Source organism: Notamacropus eugenii, chromosome 1 (genome assembly GCF_028372415.1).
Source record: "Notamacropus eugenii isolate mMacEug1 chromosome 1, mMacEug1.pri_v2, whole genome shotgun sequence".
Taxonomy (NCBI): domain Eukaryota; kingdom Metazoa; phylum Chordata; class Mammalia; order Diprotodontia; family Macropodidae; genus Notamacropus; species Notamacropus eugenii.
This window is the reverse complement of record NC_092872.1, coordinates 305,603,382-305,617,831: the sequence shown is the minus strand read 5'-3', so window position 1 is coordinate 305,617,831 and position 14,450 is coordinate 305,603,382. Positions and strand designations below refer to the sequence as shown.

Genomic DNA, 14,450 nt, shown 5'->3' with positions numbered 1-14,450 from the left:
CCTTTGGCACCTGTGGGTGGAGGGACTTTTACCGCTGCTGAAGATTCTGTCCCCGAAGCCTTCTCAGATCTGCTCCTCTCGGTGCTGCGTGGCCAAGGCAGGGCTGGGCTTTGTCCGGGGAGCAATGGACCTTCTGTGTTGGTTTTTCACGTCTCTCTAGAATAGAAATCTTCTCCACTCTGTTGTTCTGTGGCTTCTGCTGCTCCAGAATTTGTTGGGAATTCTTTACAGGTATTTTATGGGCTGTGGGTTTGGAGCTAGCATATGTGTGTCTTTCTACTCCACCATCTTGGCTCCTCCCCAGATAATTATTTTCTAGAGCTGGAACAAATATCAAAATTCATCTGGAAGAACAAAGGTCCAGAATATCAAGGGAACTAATGAAAAGAAATGCTAGGGAAGGTGGCCTAGCTCTACCAGATCTCAAATTGTATTATAAAGCAGCAATTATCAAAGTCACTTGGTACTGACTAAGAAACAGAAGAGTAGACAAGAGGAATATTCTAGGTGCTCAAGATACAGAAGGCAAAGAATATAGCAATCTACTGTTTGATGAACCCAAGGACCCCAGCTTCTGAAATATGAACTCACTGTTTGACAAAAACTGCTGGGTAAACTGGATAACATTATGGCAGAAACTAGGCATAGACCAATGCTTCACACTGTACACAAGCATAAAGTCCAAATGGGTACATGATCTAGGTATAAAGACTGATATTATAAACAAATTAGTGGACCAAAGAATAGTATATTTGTCAGATTTATAGAGAAGGGAAGAATTTTTGACTAAAGAAGAGACAGAAAGCATTATGAGTACAAAATGGATAATTTTGATTACATTAAACTGAAAAGTTTTTGCACAACCAAATCCAATGCAACCAAGATTAGGAGGGAAGCAGAAAACTGGGAAAGAATTTTTGCAATGAATGTCTGTGATAAAGGCCTCATTTCTAAAATATATAGAGAATGGAGTCAAATGTACAAGAATACAAGTCATTCCCCAATTGAAAAATGGTCAAAGGATATGAACAGGTAGTTTTCAGAGGAAGAAATTAAAGATATCTATAGTCATTTGAAAAAAATGCTCTAAATCACTATTGATTTAAGAGATGCAAATCAAAACAACTCTGAGGAGGGACAGAGTGAAATGAGAAAGAGAGTAGAATAAATGGTGTGGGAGGAATAGAATGGAGGGAAATCTAGTTAGCAATATTAACTAAAAAAATGTTGAAACATGTTTCTGTGATAAAAGCCTCATTTCTCAAACATATAGAAAATTGAGTCAAATTTGTAAAAGTAAAAACCATTCCCCAATTTATAAATGCTCAAAAGATAAGTTTTTAGATGAAGTAATCAAAGCTATTTATAGCTATATTAAAAATGCTCTAATTCACTATTTATTGGAGAAATCCAAATTAAAACAATTCTCATACCTATTAGATTGGCTAATAGGACAGAAAAGGAAAATGACAAATGTTGGAGAGGATGCAGGAAAAATGAGACATTAATGTACTGTTGATGGAACTGTGAACTGATTCAATGACTCATTCTGTAAAGCAGTTTGGAACTACGTCCAAAGCACTATAAAACTATGTATACCCTTTGACCTAGCAATATTACTACTATGTCAGTATCTCAAAAGAGATAAGAAAACAAATAGGAAAAGGACCTATACATACAAAAATATTTATAGCAACTCTTTTTCTGGTGGCAAAAAATTGGAAACTGAGGGGTGCCCACCAATTGAGGAAGGGCTGAACAAATTGTGTTATGTGATTATGACAGAATACTATTGTACTATAAGAAATGATAAGCAGGATGGTCTTAGAAATAGACAGTGTACAAAGTAACAGCAATATTGTAAGATGATTAGCTGTGAATGACTTAGCTATTCTCAGCAATACGATGATCCAAAACAACCCTGAACAAATTATGATAAAAAATGCTATCCATTCCCAAACAAGAAACTGTTGATGTCTAAATACAGATTGAAGCACTTTTTTTTGCTTCATTTTTCTTGAGGTTTTTTTTGGTCTACATTTTCTTTCACAACATGACTAATATGGAAGTGTTTTGCATGACTATACATATATAACCTGTATTGAACTGCTTGCCTTCTCAATGGTGGGGGAGGGGAGGAGGGAAGGGAGAGAATTTGGAACTCAAAGTTTTAAAAATGAATGTTAAAAATTGTTTTTACATGTAACTGGGGAAAAGTAAAATACTAAATAAATTCCCAAAAAACAATAGTTATAAGACATTTCTCTATAGAACAAAAACTGAAGAAAAATGTTCCAAAGACTCTTGAGGTCTACTATTTCATTTTAATTATGTTTCTTCTTGATAGCAAGGATGGTAACTTGGTAACTCATTCATTAGGAAATATATGCATGTGTAAATATGTATGTGTGTATACATATACATTATTTTTCTGCAGCACAGGGAAATGACTTACAATTGATAACTTGGGTAAGCAACCAGATGTTGGAGTAGATATTTTCTCTAAATCCCACAACCTCTCAGACATCTCCCAAACAGAAATCATGTGCCAAAGATAAAGTAACTTTAGCTGTTTCCATGGTTTAGGACACCAAGAATCCAAAAGAAGGTCAAAAACCCAGGAACTGACAGTGACTGATCTTGAGTTCACCCAACATTTTTTTGCTGCCTTGCTCCCATGCTACTGGCAGCAAGGCCCCACTAGCATACCTAAAGACACAATGCAGAGGCACAGGTTTACAAGAAAACCTACCTTGACACTACACTCTTCTCTCCGTCTTTCCAGTATTATAGAGACCCCAACTTAAGGCTCTGGATTTAGGCCTTACCAGCTAGCTTGGTCACAACCCTTTAGTATCAAAAACCCCTGCCAGGGGCTACAATCTGGAAGCACAGGTGCTGCAAAGCTCTGAACTGCTGGTCAGAGAAAAGCAGGTTCTGAACTGTCCAGACAATTTGAGTACAGCATTGAACTGGTACAAGTTCTGACCACTTAAAAGTCAGCTGGGGAAGAAAGTTAGACTGGTGAATGGTGAACTGCACTGTATGGGAGAAGGCTGATATGCTAGGGATCCAGCCCCCAAGAAAAGCACAATCAGAAGGAAAGAAGTCAGGATGTGAATAAGGAAAATAAGGGAGGAGAGGAAGAAGACTGAAAGTACAAAAGATTTCAGGAAGAATAAATCTCAAAGACCTTGAATATAAACCGATAGATCAATAGAAAAAACAGTAGCCACAAAAGGAAATATGGTCTCCAGATTTAGTAAACAAGTTCAGGCCTCTGAATAAATACAGCAAAATGAATAGAAATAATTCAATACATGATGAAACAGAGGACCCTGTGGAATTTGAGAGAACATGGAATGCTAACACACTGTTCTTGAGATATTTAAAAGAGAAATGAGAATTATGAGAACAGCATTTATATCTTGCACAGAAAAAAATGAACAAAATAAAATTTTGAATTTCAATGATAAGCTTCACCAAAGGAGAAAAGAAAAAAAACCCAGCAGATTGGGAGTACAAATAAAGAAGCAAAGGACAACCTAGAGGAAAAGCAAAAAACAAGAATGTTAAAAGAAAATATGCTCACTCTATAAGCACATCTTATGGGTCTCAGAGAAAGGATACATAAAAATAACCTCAAAAACATAGATCTAGAATAACATGATGACAGGAGAAAAAAACCTCACATCATAGTAAAAGAAATAATAAAAGAGAACCCAGAATTTTTGAACACAGAAAATAAAATTCTAATTGAAAGAATTCACAGACACCTTCAGAAAGAAAGCCTATTTCAATCACATAGTAATTAAATTTAACTATTCAATTTGGAAACAACAAATTCTGCAAGTGATCAGGAGAAATATCTTCAAATATAAAGGAAACATTATTTTGCACCCACTAGAAAAAGGAGGAAGCAATGTAATGTGTTCTGAAGGGCAATGGAGCTCAGAATGCAGCCAAGGGTGACCTATCTTGCAAATCTGAGCTTAATTATACAAGACAAAAGATGGATGTTCAATGATAAAGAATAGTTTGAAATATTTTTAGGAAGGAAACACAATTTGGAGAGATTATTTGCTTCTCAAATAACTCAAACAGCAGAAATGCAAGAGGAGTGAATAGATTTAGATGCAGCAACAGAATGAAGAGAGACTAGCACTAGGTTTTTCTACAAGGAGAAAGGATGGAAGGCAGAAATCTGGTAGCAGCCATAGTGAAGTGATAGACAAGGGGCATTATAGACAGAAGCTGGTAACATCCTGTCTTCAGATGAACGCTTCTTTTGGGAGACTACATTATAACATGGAAAAGTGCATGAAAGGTAGGAGGGAAACAGGAAGATAAATAATGAATGATGTTCCAGGATCAAATCAAGAACTAGCAACAAGGAGAAAGTGACCTCTGTGGTCTGAGAAAGAGAAAAGCTCATAGGAAAATAGGTAAAGAGAATGGAAGAGAACAAAAAAGGGAGGGAAAAGAAGAAAACACTTTGGAGGTGGGAAGGGGTTCCACTGATAGATGTTCCTGTGGTGAGGGGAGATGAGGACCTTACACTGGATGAGACCTAGGGCATCTGGTACCCAAAAAGTCTATTTGTCCTGGGAGAGGGGCAGTTGGAAGCACTAGAGACAACTGGAATCTAGAGGAATGAAAGGGCCCACGGAGGATATTTGCAGTCAAATGCAGAAAAAAAAAAGATCAACAAAAGAGATATAGATCAGTGGGGGTAAATTGGAGGTACCCTACCATGGGGCAGTATCCTCTCTGACACCTGTAATAATCAGAATTGCCTTGAGAGCGAGGCACAATGGAAAAGGAATCCATAGAGCAAGCCCTCACAGGCAGGGGTAGAAAGCACCTAGAAAAATGTCTAGAAGAGATATAATGGAAGCTTTCACTAAAAGAAGAATACAGAGAAAAGAGAGACACTGAATGGTTGTAGGGTTTGTGAATTGGAAAATGAGGATATAGAGTAATCAGAAAGAGAAAACTGATGTGAGAGAAGAGTGTGAGAGAAATATTTTTTGGAAAGGGTCACAAAAATGAAATTTAAAAAAACCTAATAATGAGGACTAAATGAAGGGAAGAAGAGGAAGGGAAAATAAATTTAAATAACAAAAATGGGCAATGAGGGGGGAAAATAAATAACTAGATAAAAGTAAGGAAGGGTGAATAATTTTTAAAAACATAAAGGTAAAGGGGTAACAAATGAGAAGGGATGGGAGTGAGGAGAAGAGAGACAGAGACAAGACCTCCTTAAAAAGATTGAAGTAAAGTAACTGAAAGGACATAACACTGCATTTATAGCACAAAGGGGACAAAAATCATAAAATGCAAAAACTTCAATTGGGAGGATAGAGGAAAATATAAACATAACTCATACTTTTAAATTTGAATGGATTAAGCAATACAATACAATGAAAAATAGTAAGATTGTTTTTTTAAAAAAAAACCTATAATCTGTTTCTTACAAGAAATACATTTAAAAAAAGAGATACAAAATGAAACTAAGAGTATAGGGGAAAATTACTCCATATTAATTGAATAAAAAAGCAGGAGTTTCCATTGTAATTTAAAATAGACAAAGCAAAAACAAAATTTCAAAAATATGAAGCAATAAGGAAATCATGTTATACCTAAAGGAACCATAGTCAACAAACTAATATCAATAATAAACAGACTTATAAGTTCCAAATGTTTTGACATCTAAATTCATAAAGGAAACATTGTCTGAGCTTTATGGAGACATAGACAGTAATACAATAGTGACAGAAAACTTAAGCATCCTTCTATTAGTTTTGGGTAAGTCTAAAAGAAAGATAAACAAAAGGAAAATTATGGAATTGAATGAATGTCTGGAGAAACTACAGTAAAAAGATCTATATCATCTTCTAAATGGAACAGCAAAAGAATATACTGATTTTTCCCAACAACATGGAACTTTTACAAAAAAATGGTCCTTTGCTAGAGGACAGAAATATTGCAAACAAATGGAAAAAGGCAGAGATAGTGAATATATCCTTTTTATACCCTTTTACATTAAGAATAGAAATTGGTTCAAGAACCACAGACGGAAGATATAGAATCAAATAAAGATTTAACAATGAAATCTTAAATAAAGAATAGGTCAAATAAGAAATCATAGAAATAATAAATAACCATGTAAAAGAAAACTGTAACGATGAAACAACATACACAGATTTCTGGGATGCAACTAAAGCAATCCTCAGAGAGAAATCATATCCTTATATTCATACATTAACAAAGTAAACAAAGAGAAGATTAATGAACTGAATATGTATTTAAAAACTTTAATTAAACAAATAAACCTATAAAAACACAAAAGAGGAAATACTAGAATTATGGGAAATATAGATAAATTGAAAATGAAAAATCAGAAGTGATTTTAAAAACTAACAGCTAGTTCTTTTTTAAAAATTTATAAAAAAAAAATTTTAAATCTTTTTCAAATGTATTATTTTTAAACATTTTTTAAATTTTGAGTTCCCTATTCTCTCCCCCTCTCCAGCCCCTTCCCCACCCAGTGAGAAGGCAAGAAAATTGATAGCCATTATACATCTGAAATCATGCAAAATATATTTCCATATTAACTGCATCACCAAAAAAAGCAAGGCAAATAAAGAAAGTGAAAAAAATACATTTCAGTTTGCAGTCAGAGTGCATCAATTCTCTCTGTCTGGAGGTGGATAGCAATTTTCATCATGAGTTCTTCCATACTGTCTTGGATCATTTTATGGATTAGAGTAGCCAGTGTTTTCATAGTCAATCATCATCATCACAATATTGCTGTTGCTGTGTACAATAACCTCTTGGTTCTGTTCACTTCATTTTGCATGAGTTCATCTAAATCTCCCCATGATTTTCCTGATGCTATCCCCCTCATTAATTCTTATAGTACAATAGTGTTTCATCAAAACGATATACCACAACTTGTTCAGTCATTTCCCAATGGAGGAACATCCACTCAATTTCCAATTCTTTGCCACCACAAAAAGAAGTGCTATAAATATTTTTGTACAAGGAGATTATTTTCCTTCTTCTCTCTGGGATATAGTCTTAATAGTGGTATTGCTGGGTCAAAGAATATGCACAATTTTATCTAGTGCTTTGGACACAATTACAAAATGTTCTCCAGAATGGTAGGACCAGTTCATAACTCTACCAACAATTCATTAATGTACCTATTTTCCCACATGCGCTCTGGCTTTTGTAAATTCAAGTAGGTGTGAGGTGATACCTCAGTTTCCTTAATTTGAATTTCTCTAATCAGTAGTGACTTAGAGTGTTTTTATATTATTATAGATAGCTTAAATTTCTTCTTCTGAAAACTAACTGTTCATATCTCTTGACCATTTGTCAGTTGTGGGATGACTTATTTTTATAAATTTGACTAATTTCTCTACATATTTGAGAAATGAGACTTTTATCAGAGAAACCCACTACAAAAATTTTTATATTACTTCATTATTTAAGGTACTTTTTTATTAATTTATTCTAAACTTAGATACTAAAATATAAATATAAACTAAGAAAAAAGAAAAAAAGTATTGCCATATGAACAGCAGAATGTAAGAAAGGATTCAAAATATACAGCAATAAATTTCCATTTTGAGAAAGCCTATATAATAAATACTACACATTATATTCCATGCTGTCCATCTTTGCTTCCTTATAAGCTCTTTTGTTCTCTTCTATGCACTTTTTACTTCCTTCTTTTTTTTCCACATTCCTCCTCCCCCACTAAGAATCTGCTACAATTAAGCATGGATACACACACATATATACATATGTACATGCATATATATATATATACATATATATGTGTGTGTGCATGCATGTGTATATGTATATATAGATACATATATATGCGTACAAGCATACATATATATGCACATATATACATAAAGACACACATACATACATATACTTAGAAATCTATAATCCTGGTATATATTCATATATATTCATGTGCATTTATATAATATGCCACACTTTAGTTGTTTGTCCTGTTTCTTTGATGGTGTATGTCTTCCTTCATAGGTCCAGGTCTCTCCATATTTTTCTAAGTCCACCAACTCATCATTTCCTATACTGCAATAATATTCCAACCTTATACTGACTGATTATTTTAAATAGCCTCCAAAACAACATTGATTAATATGGCTGATATATACTGAGGTTTCCCTTTTTTCTCATTTGATTAGATCTATTTTAGTTTTAACTTTATCTGAGATCATGATTATTACTCCTGCTTTTTTTCCTAATAAATTCTACTCTTGATCATTATTCTGTGTTTCTATATATCTCCTATTGCTTATCCCTCCCGACTCCTCTACTTTACTTCTACCCCCTACCTTATTAACTTAAGGTTACTGAAGTTTACTATTACTTAACTTTTCTCCCACCAAAGATCCCTCCCTTATCCTCTCCACTCAACCTAAAATCTCTGCCTTATCTTCTCTCCCACCTGTAGTGTTAATTATGTTAATGAGAGTTAAAGATCTTCCCCAACCATTAAAAGGTCTTCCCATTAAGAGAAGCTTGATTAGGGGAGACTTGTTTTGTAGGAAGGCCCACATCTTTTGTTAATTTCTAATGAGGCACTGGTTCTCAAAGGTTGAAGATGGACCTTGTTACTCTCTGACTCTGAAAAGTTTATATATACTCTGAGGTGAGGTTTTGTTTTAGGGCTTACTCATTGGAAGTGCTTGTTTGGCTGAATGAGACTCTAGGTAGTTGCTAAGGAGTCCCCTCCCCTCCCCCCAGCTTTGAAAACCCAGATGCTGGTGCTTCTCTCTCTGATAACTATGTATGTGTATAATAGTCAGACAGTTGGATCTCTCTGTTGACCTGTGATATATGTATTGCTTATGGTCAGACAGGTGGAAGCCCTGTCTGTTGCTCTTTATTTTTCCATTTGTATTTTCACTGAAGTTCAGGGTGCTTACTTTTCCCCCTGAACTAAGTGAATGATATAGATGTTTCATTAAAGTAGATTGTTGACCCCTCAAAAGTTGCTTTCCTTTTAGAAGAGCAGATGTAAGAACCTGTGCAGCAGACTCCTCTGGTGTATGCTGGGGCCCTTTCTGTAACACCTCCCTATCCACTTAGCCTTTTATTTCTTTCTGAATTTAGAAGACTTTTATACACTTCTGTATACATATATATGTATGTATGTATGTATGTATGTATGTATGTATGTATGTATTGTTACCACTTTAACCCATTCCTGATCAGAGTAGGGTTCCAAAATTACTAGCTCTCCTTCCCTATCTAATTCCTCTGTGTCACTCCTTCCTCTCACACCTCATTTGTGTAATTACTCTTTTTATTTTTTCCTAGCCCAACTCTGCACAACATACAGCCCACAGGCTTGTAGTGGGCCAAAGCAGCCCTCAGGCGTTACATTGTGCAGGCATTTTTAAACCTTCTACATTTTTGTAGGCTGCCTAAAATCCTTTTTAATATCATATCATACTCAGCTCTACCCCAATCTTTCTTTGGAACAACCCAATTACTAATAACCATCTTAGACATATGATTTACATTTCCTTGTATAAATAGTAAGCAGTGTATTCTTACTGAGTCCCTTGTAATTAATCTTTGATGTGTACCTTACATTTCTCTTGAATCTTGTATGCCAAATTTTCTATTGATTTTAGGTCTTTTTGCAACAAAATTCTGAAAGCCTGGCAATTCCTTTCATGTCCTTTTTCATTTAAGATTATGTGTAATTTTGCTGAGTATGATCTTTTAAGCTGCAACCCCAGTTCTTTTGTTCTTCCATATATAGGGTTTCAAAACTTATGGTCTTTTAGTATCACCACTGCTAATACCATCGCTGTGATTCTAATTATGGCTCTGCCATATTTGAATTATTTTTTTCTTATTGCTCATAATATTTTCTCCTTGAACTGGGGGTTTTGAAATCTAGTTATTGTATTCCTATAGGTTTTCCTCATAGGATCTCTTTCAGATGGCAATTTGTAGATTTTTTTTTCCATTTCTACTTTTCTTTCCTGCTTTCAGGACAATTTTCTTTATTTTTGTATTACTGTATCAAGATTCTTTTTTTTATCATAACTTTCAAGTTGTCTGATTATTCTCATGTTTCTTCTTCTTGATCTGTTCTCCAAATCAGTTGTTTTTCTTGAGATGTTTCATTTTTTCTTCTATTTTTTCATTCTTTATATTTTGTTGTTGTTTCTTGGGCTTATAACTTCACTGGCTTCCCCTTGCCCAGTTTTAATTTTCAAGGAGTCTTTTGCTTCCTTAAGATTCTGGAGCTCTTTTTCTAGTTTGTTAACTTTCTTTTCACAATTTTCCTTTGTTGTTTTTTCAATTGTTCTTATTTTTAAAAAAATTTTCCTCAGTCTCTCTCTTTGATTTTTAAAATCTTTTTTTAAGTTCTTCTATGAGTTATTTTTGGGCAAGGGACCATTTGACATTACTCTTTGGAGTAGGAGAAACTTTTTTTGCTTTAGTGTCCTCCTCTGAAAATGAACCCCAGTCTTCTCTATTCCCATAGTAACTTTCCATGATTAGGTTCTTTCTCCTTTACCTTCTCTTTGTGTGTGTGTGTGTGTGTGTGTGTGTGTGTGTGTGTGTGTGTGTGTGTGTGTGTAAAAACTTGTTATTGTAATTGCCTCCAGTCCTGGGGTGTGGGAGATAGTGTCTCTGACCTCAGATCCTCCAGTTATCTCTTCTATCCTGGAACTAAAAACAAAATCCAAACCTTCCTGTAAGGGCCCACAGATAGCAGCATGTCTACTCCACTGCTTCTGCACTCACAGGGAATGTCTTTGTTTTTTCTAGCTCAAGATTGCACCTCTACAGCACAGCTCGTCCTGGAGTACCTCATCAGCACAGGTTCCCTCAATATTCCCCTGTTCAGATGCCTGACTCCCCATACCATCCAGGAAGTGAAAATTCCTGTGGCTAGGTCCATGGATACCTCCCAACTCAGCTAGCCCCAGGGTTTTCCACTTGCTGTTTCAACAGAACGAGCCTTAAGGTATTTTCATTTCACAAGGACCAAACCTTGGATCTCCTCCTTTTGTTCCAAGTGGGCCACTATTCTGTCCAAAATTGTGTTGTTTTTGCCACTCTACGTTTGTCCTGAGATGTGATTTTGTCTTCCTTGTGGGAGAAATTTGGAGAGCTTGCAATTTTCTGACCTACTCTTCCGTCTCCCCTGAATCTTCTTTGTGGTACTTTTTATCAAAATTTAGTTTCCCAGATTATTTCTGTTAAACAGGTCTATTTTTCCTTTTGGAAAAGACTAATAAAATTTATAAACCCTGTGCTAATCTGATTAAAAAGAAGAGAACAGAAAATCAAATCAACAAATTAGTAAATGAACAAGGTTAAATCATAGCAAAACCAATAGAAATGAGAAGGATAATTAGAGCACATGCACAGTTATATGCTAACAAAACTGAGAACACAAAAGAAATAGAGGCATACTTTCAAAAATACACAATACCCAAACCATCAGAAAACAAGACAGAGGGGTTAAATAACTCAATCTCAGAGAAGGAAATAGATCTAGCTGTGTTCATCCTTTGTTGCTGAAGCAGACCATGCCATCAGAGAAATAATGACATGACTTGCACTTGACTTTGTTTTGAGTGAGGGAGGGCTGTAGAGGAACTCTAAGATCATAACTGTAGAGATCTAGCTGTAGATGAACTACCAAACTTCAAACTATATTATAAAGCAGCAGTCATCAAAGTCATCACTATTGTTAAAGAATGGAGTGGTAGATCAGTGGAATAAACTAGACAAGGGAGATTCCGAAACAGTAGAATGCATTAACCCAGTGTTTGATAAAGTAGAAAACATAAGTTACCTACAGGGAAATTCCTTATCAGATAAAACAGCTGACAAAACTGGAAAGCACTCTGGCAGAAATTAAGCTTAGACTAACATTTATAGCACTCTCCATAATACATTCTAAGTAGACATGTGACCTTATTATTAAAGAGTTACTATTAAAAACTAGAAGAGAAATAGATTATATATCTCTATAGCTATGGGTAGTAGATATATTCTTAACTAAACAAGAGAAAGAAGCAATTTCAAAAGATAAAGTAGATAACTTTGATTACTTAAAACTGAAATTTTTCTGCAAATACAACATTAATGTAGCCAGGAAAGGAATGGAAGTGGTCAGATCTGGGGATTGGGGGGAAATCTTTGTCTCAAATTTCTCTGATAAGAATATAGTATTATACATGTAACATATTTATGACTAATAGCCATTTCCCCCAATAGGTAAATGTTTAAAGAACATTAGCAGTTCTCAAAAGAAGAACTTCAAAGCACTCACAAACACATGAAAAAATGCTCCAAATCACTAATAAGAGAATGCAAATTAATTACAATGATTCACCTCATAACCTGCAAATTGTCAAAGACAAAAATAGCAAGAGTTAATTTTGGAGGGGTTGTGGGAAGATGGGCACTCTAATACATTGTTTGTGGAGCTATAAAATGGTATATCCATTTTGGAAAGCAATTTGAAATTATGCAAATAAAGTAACTAAAATATCCATACCCTTTGAACTAGAGACTTCATTACTGGGTTTGTATGTCAAAGAAGCCATCAATTAGAAAAAAGGCCCCTTATATGACAAAATATTTATAGCAACCTATTTTTTAATAACGAAGAATTGGAAACAAAGTAGATTTCTATCAGATGGGGAATGGCTAAACATATTGTGATACTTGAATGTAAAAAATTATGTATATAATGAATACAGACAAACATGGGAAGATCTATATGAACTGCTGAAGACTGGAATGAACAGATCAAGAAAACAATATATATTATAACTGCAACAATTGAAAGAATAATCACACACCAAAAATTCAAAAGTAAATAAAATAGAATCATAATGATAAAGTGGAACTCAAATGAAGAGACATGAAAAGACATCCCTTTGTGGATTTGGGAGGTCCATAAGTTTTACACATTACACATATACTTGAACTCTTTAAATAAATAAATAAGCTATGCTGACTTTTTTTCTCTAAAAAATTCTACTCGTCATATGGAATAACTCAGGAAGTAGAAGGGGAAGGGATAAAAATATCAATAAAATCTTTTTTCAATTGATAACTTGCCTCTGGGCTCCAGGCTGAGGAAGTATCCATGGAATAAGGTTCTTCAAAGCCTGGGTTGCTAAAGGATGTCTCTCTCTCCACACTTCTTCCTGTGGCTTGTACCCCAAGGCTATGAGTCAAAATGGCTTCATGCCTCCTGGTTTTTTGCTCTCCAACATCTCTACTCTCAGATGTAGTCCTTGAATCCACAGAAATATGATCATCTTCACCATAAGAGACATTATCTAGGTAGCTTGGTTGACTTAATCCATCCAAGTCTAAATCTGAAATAAGAAGATAATTTCAAAAGCTTTAAACGTTTCTTTTGTTTCTATTGATACATTGTTTATCTAATAGAAATTAACAATGATGTTAACAAATACCATAGATCTCTTTAGCCCAGATCTTGTCAAAGCCACCTATATGTCAACAAATTTAATAATGGGAAAAATGATAAATTTGTTATCATTAAAAATAATCTAGCTTCAAAGAGAAAATTTAACTATCCAATAGGAATTATTAATCAAATATTTAAAATAAGATTCAGTGTAGTAGAGAGGACCCAGTTCCATCACAAAGATCCCTATCATAGCATATGTTCCATAGAGGCATAATTCTATCCCCACTAAGAGTATGGAGTGTACATGTTTATTTTAAACAACTACAAATACATAAAAACTATTCTGGGGGGGGGAGGGGCGCAATCCAGACACTATAAAACTGTCCCTCTTTTCATATGATCAAAGTTACCCATAAGAAGAGATATAGAAAGCTAGTGAAAGCATTTAGGTAGGAGGTAAAGAAGGCCCCTGATGATAAATTCCTCTACCTTCAATTCACTGCTTTTATCATATCTCTCAATTTCTACTTAAGGCCATTACTAGACTCCTACTTTCTACCAATATCAAGTCCAGACCCCACTGCTAGGGTTTTCATAGGCAGTCAAGTTCTCACTCCATCTTACCTATCCTATATTATTTCTCTCTGCTCCCAAACTGCACCAACAAACTAGCCATGATTATCCCCAACCTTTTCTCATGTTGTTCTTCTAAATCTTCTCCTCTTCCTGAATTCCTTAGTACCAGAAAGGTTATCATCATCCTGCCAGGCACCAGATTTGCAACCCAGGGATCATCCTTGATTCCTTACTCTCTTTCACCTTCCAAATCTAATTAGTTGCTAAATCCTGTCATTTCTACCTTCATAACTTCTCTAGCATGTGTCCTTCTCTTTTCAATACAGAAATCACTCTGGTACTAACCTTTACCATTTCATGACTGGATTATTTCTATAAATTGCTGGTTGGTCTCCTTATC

At 34.8% G+C, this 14,450-nt stretch overlaps 1 protein-coding gene across 1 annotated transcript in view; it reads right to left on the bottom strand.

Annotated features, from left to right (window-relative positions):
* Window positions 1-14,450, bottom strand: part of SYT16 (synaptotagmin 16) — a 320,395-nt gene that overhangs the window by 39,386 nt on the left and 266,559 nt on the right. Inside the window, exon 4 of the mRNA XM_072629411.1 lies at window positions 13,156-13,418. Coding sequence (XP_072485512.1) covers window positions 13,156-13,418 — 263 coding nt within the window. The remainder of the gene's footprint in view (window positions 1-13,155; window positions 13,419-14,450) is intronic.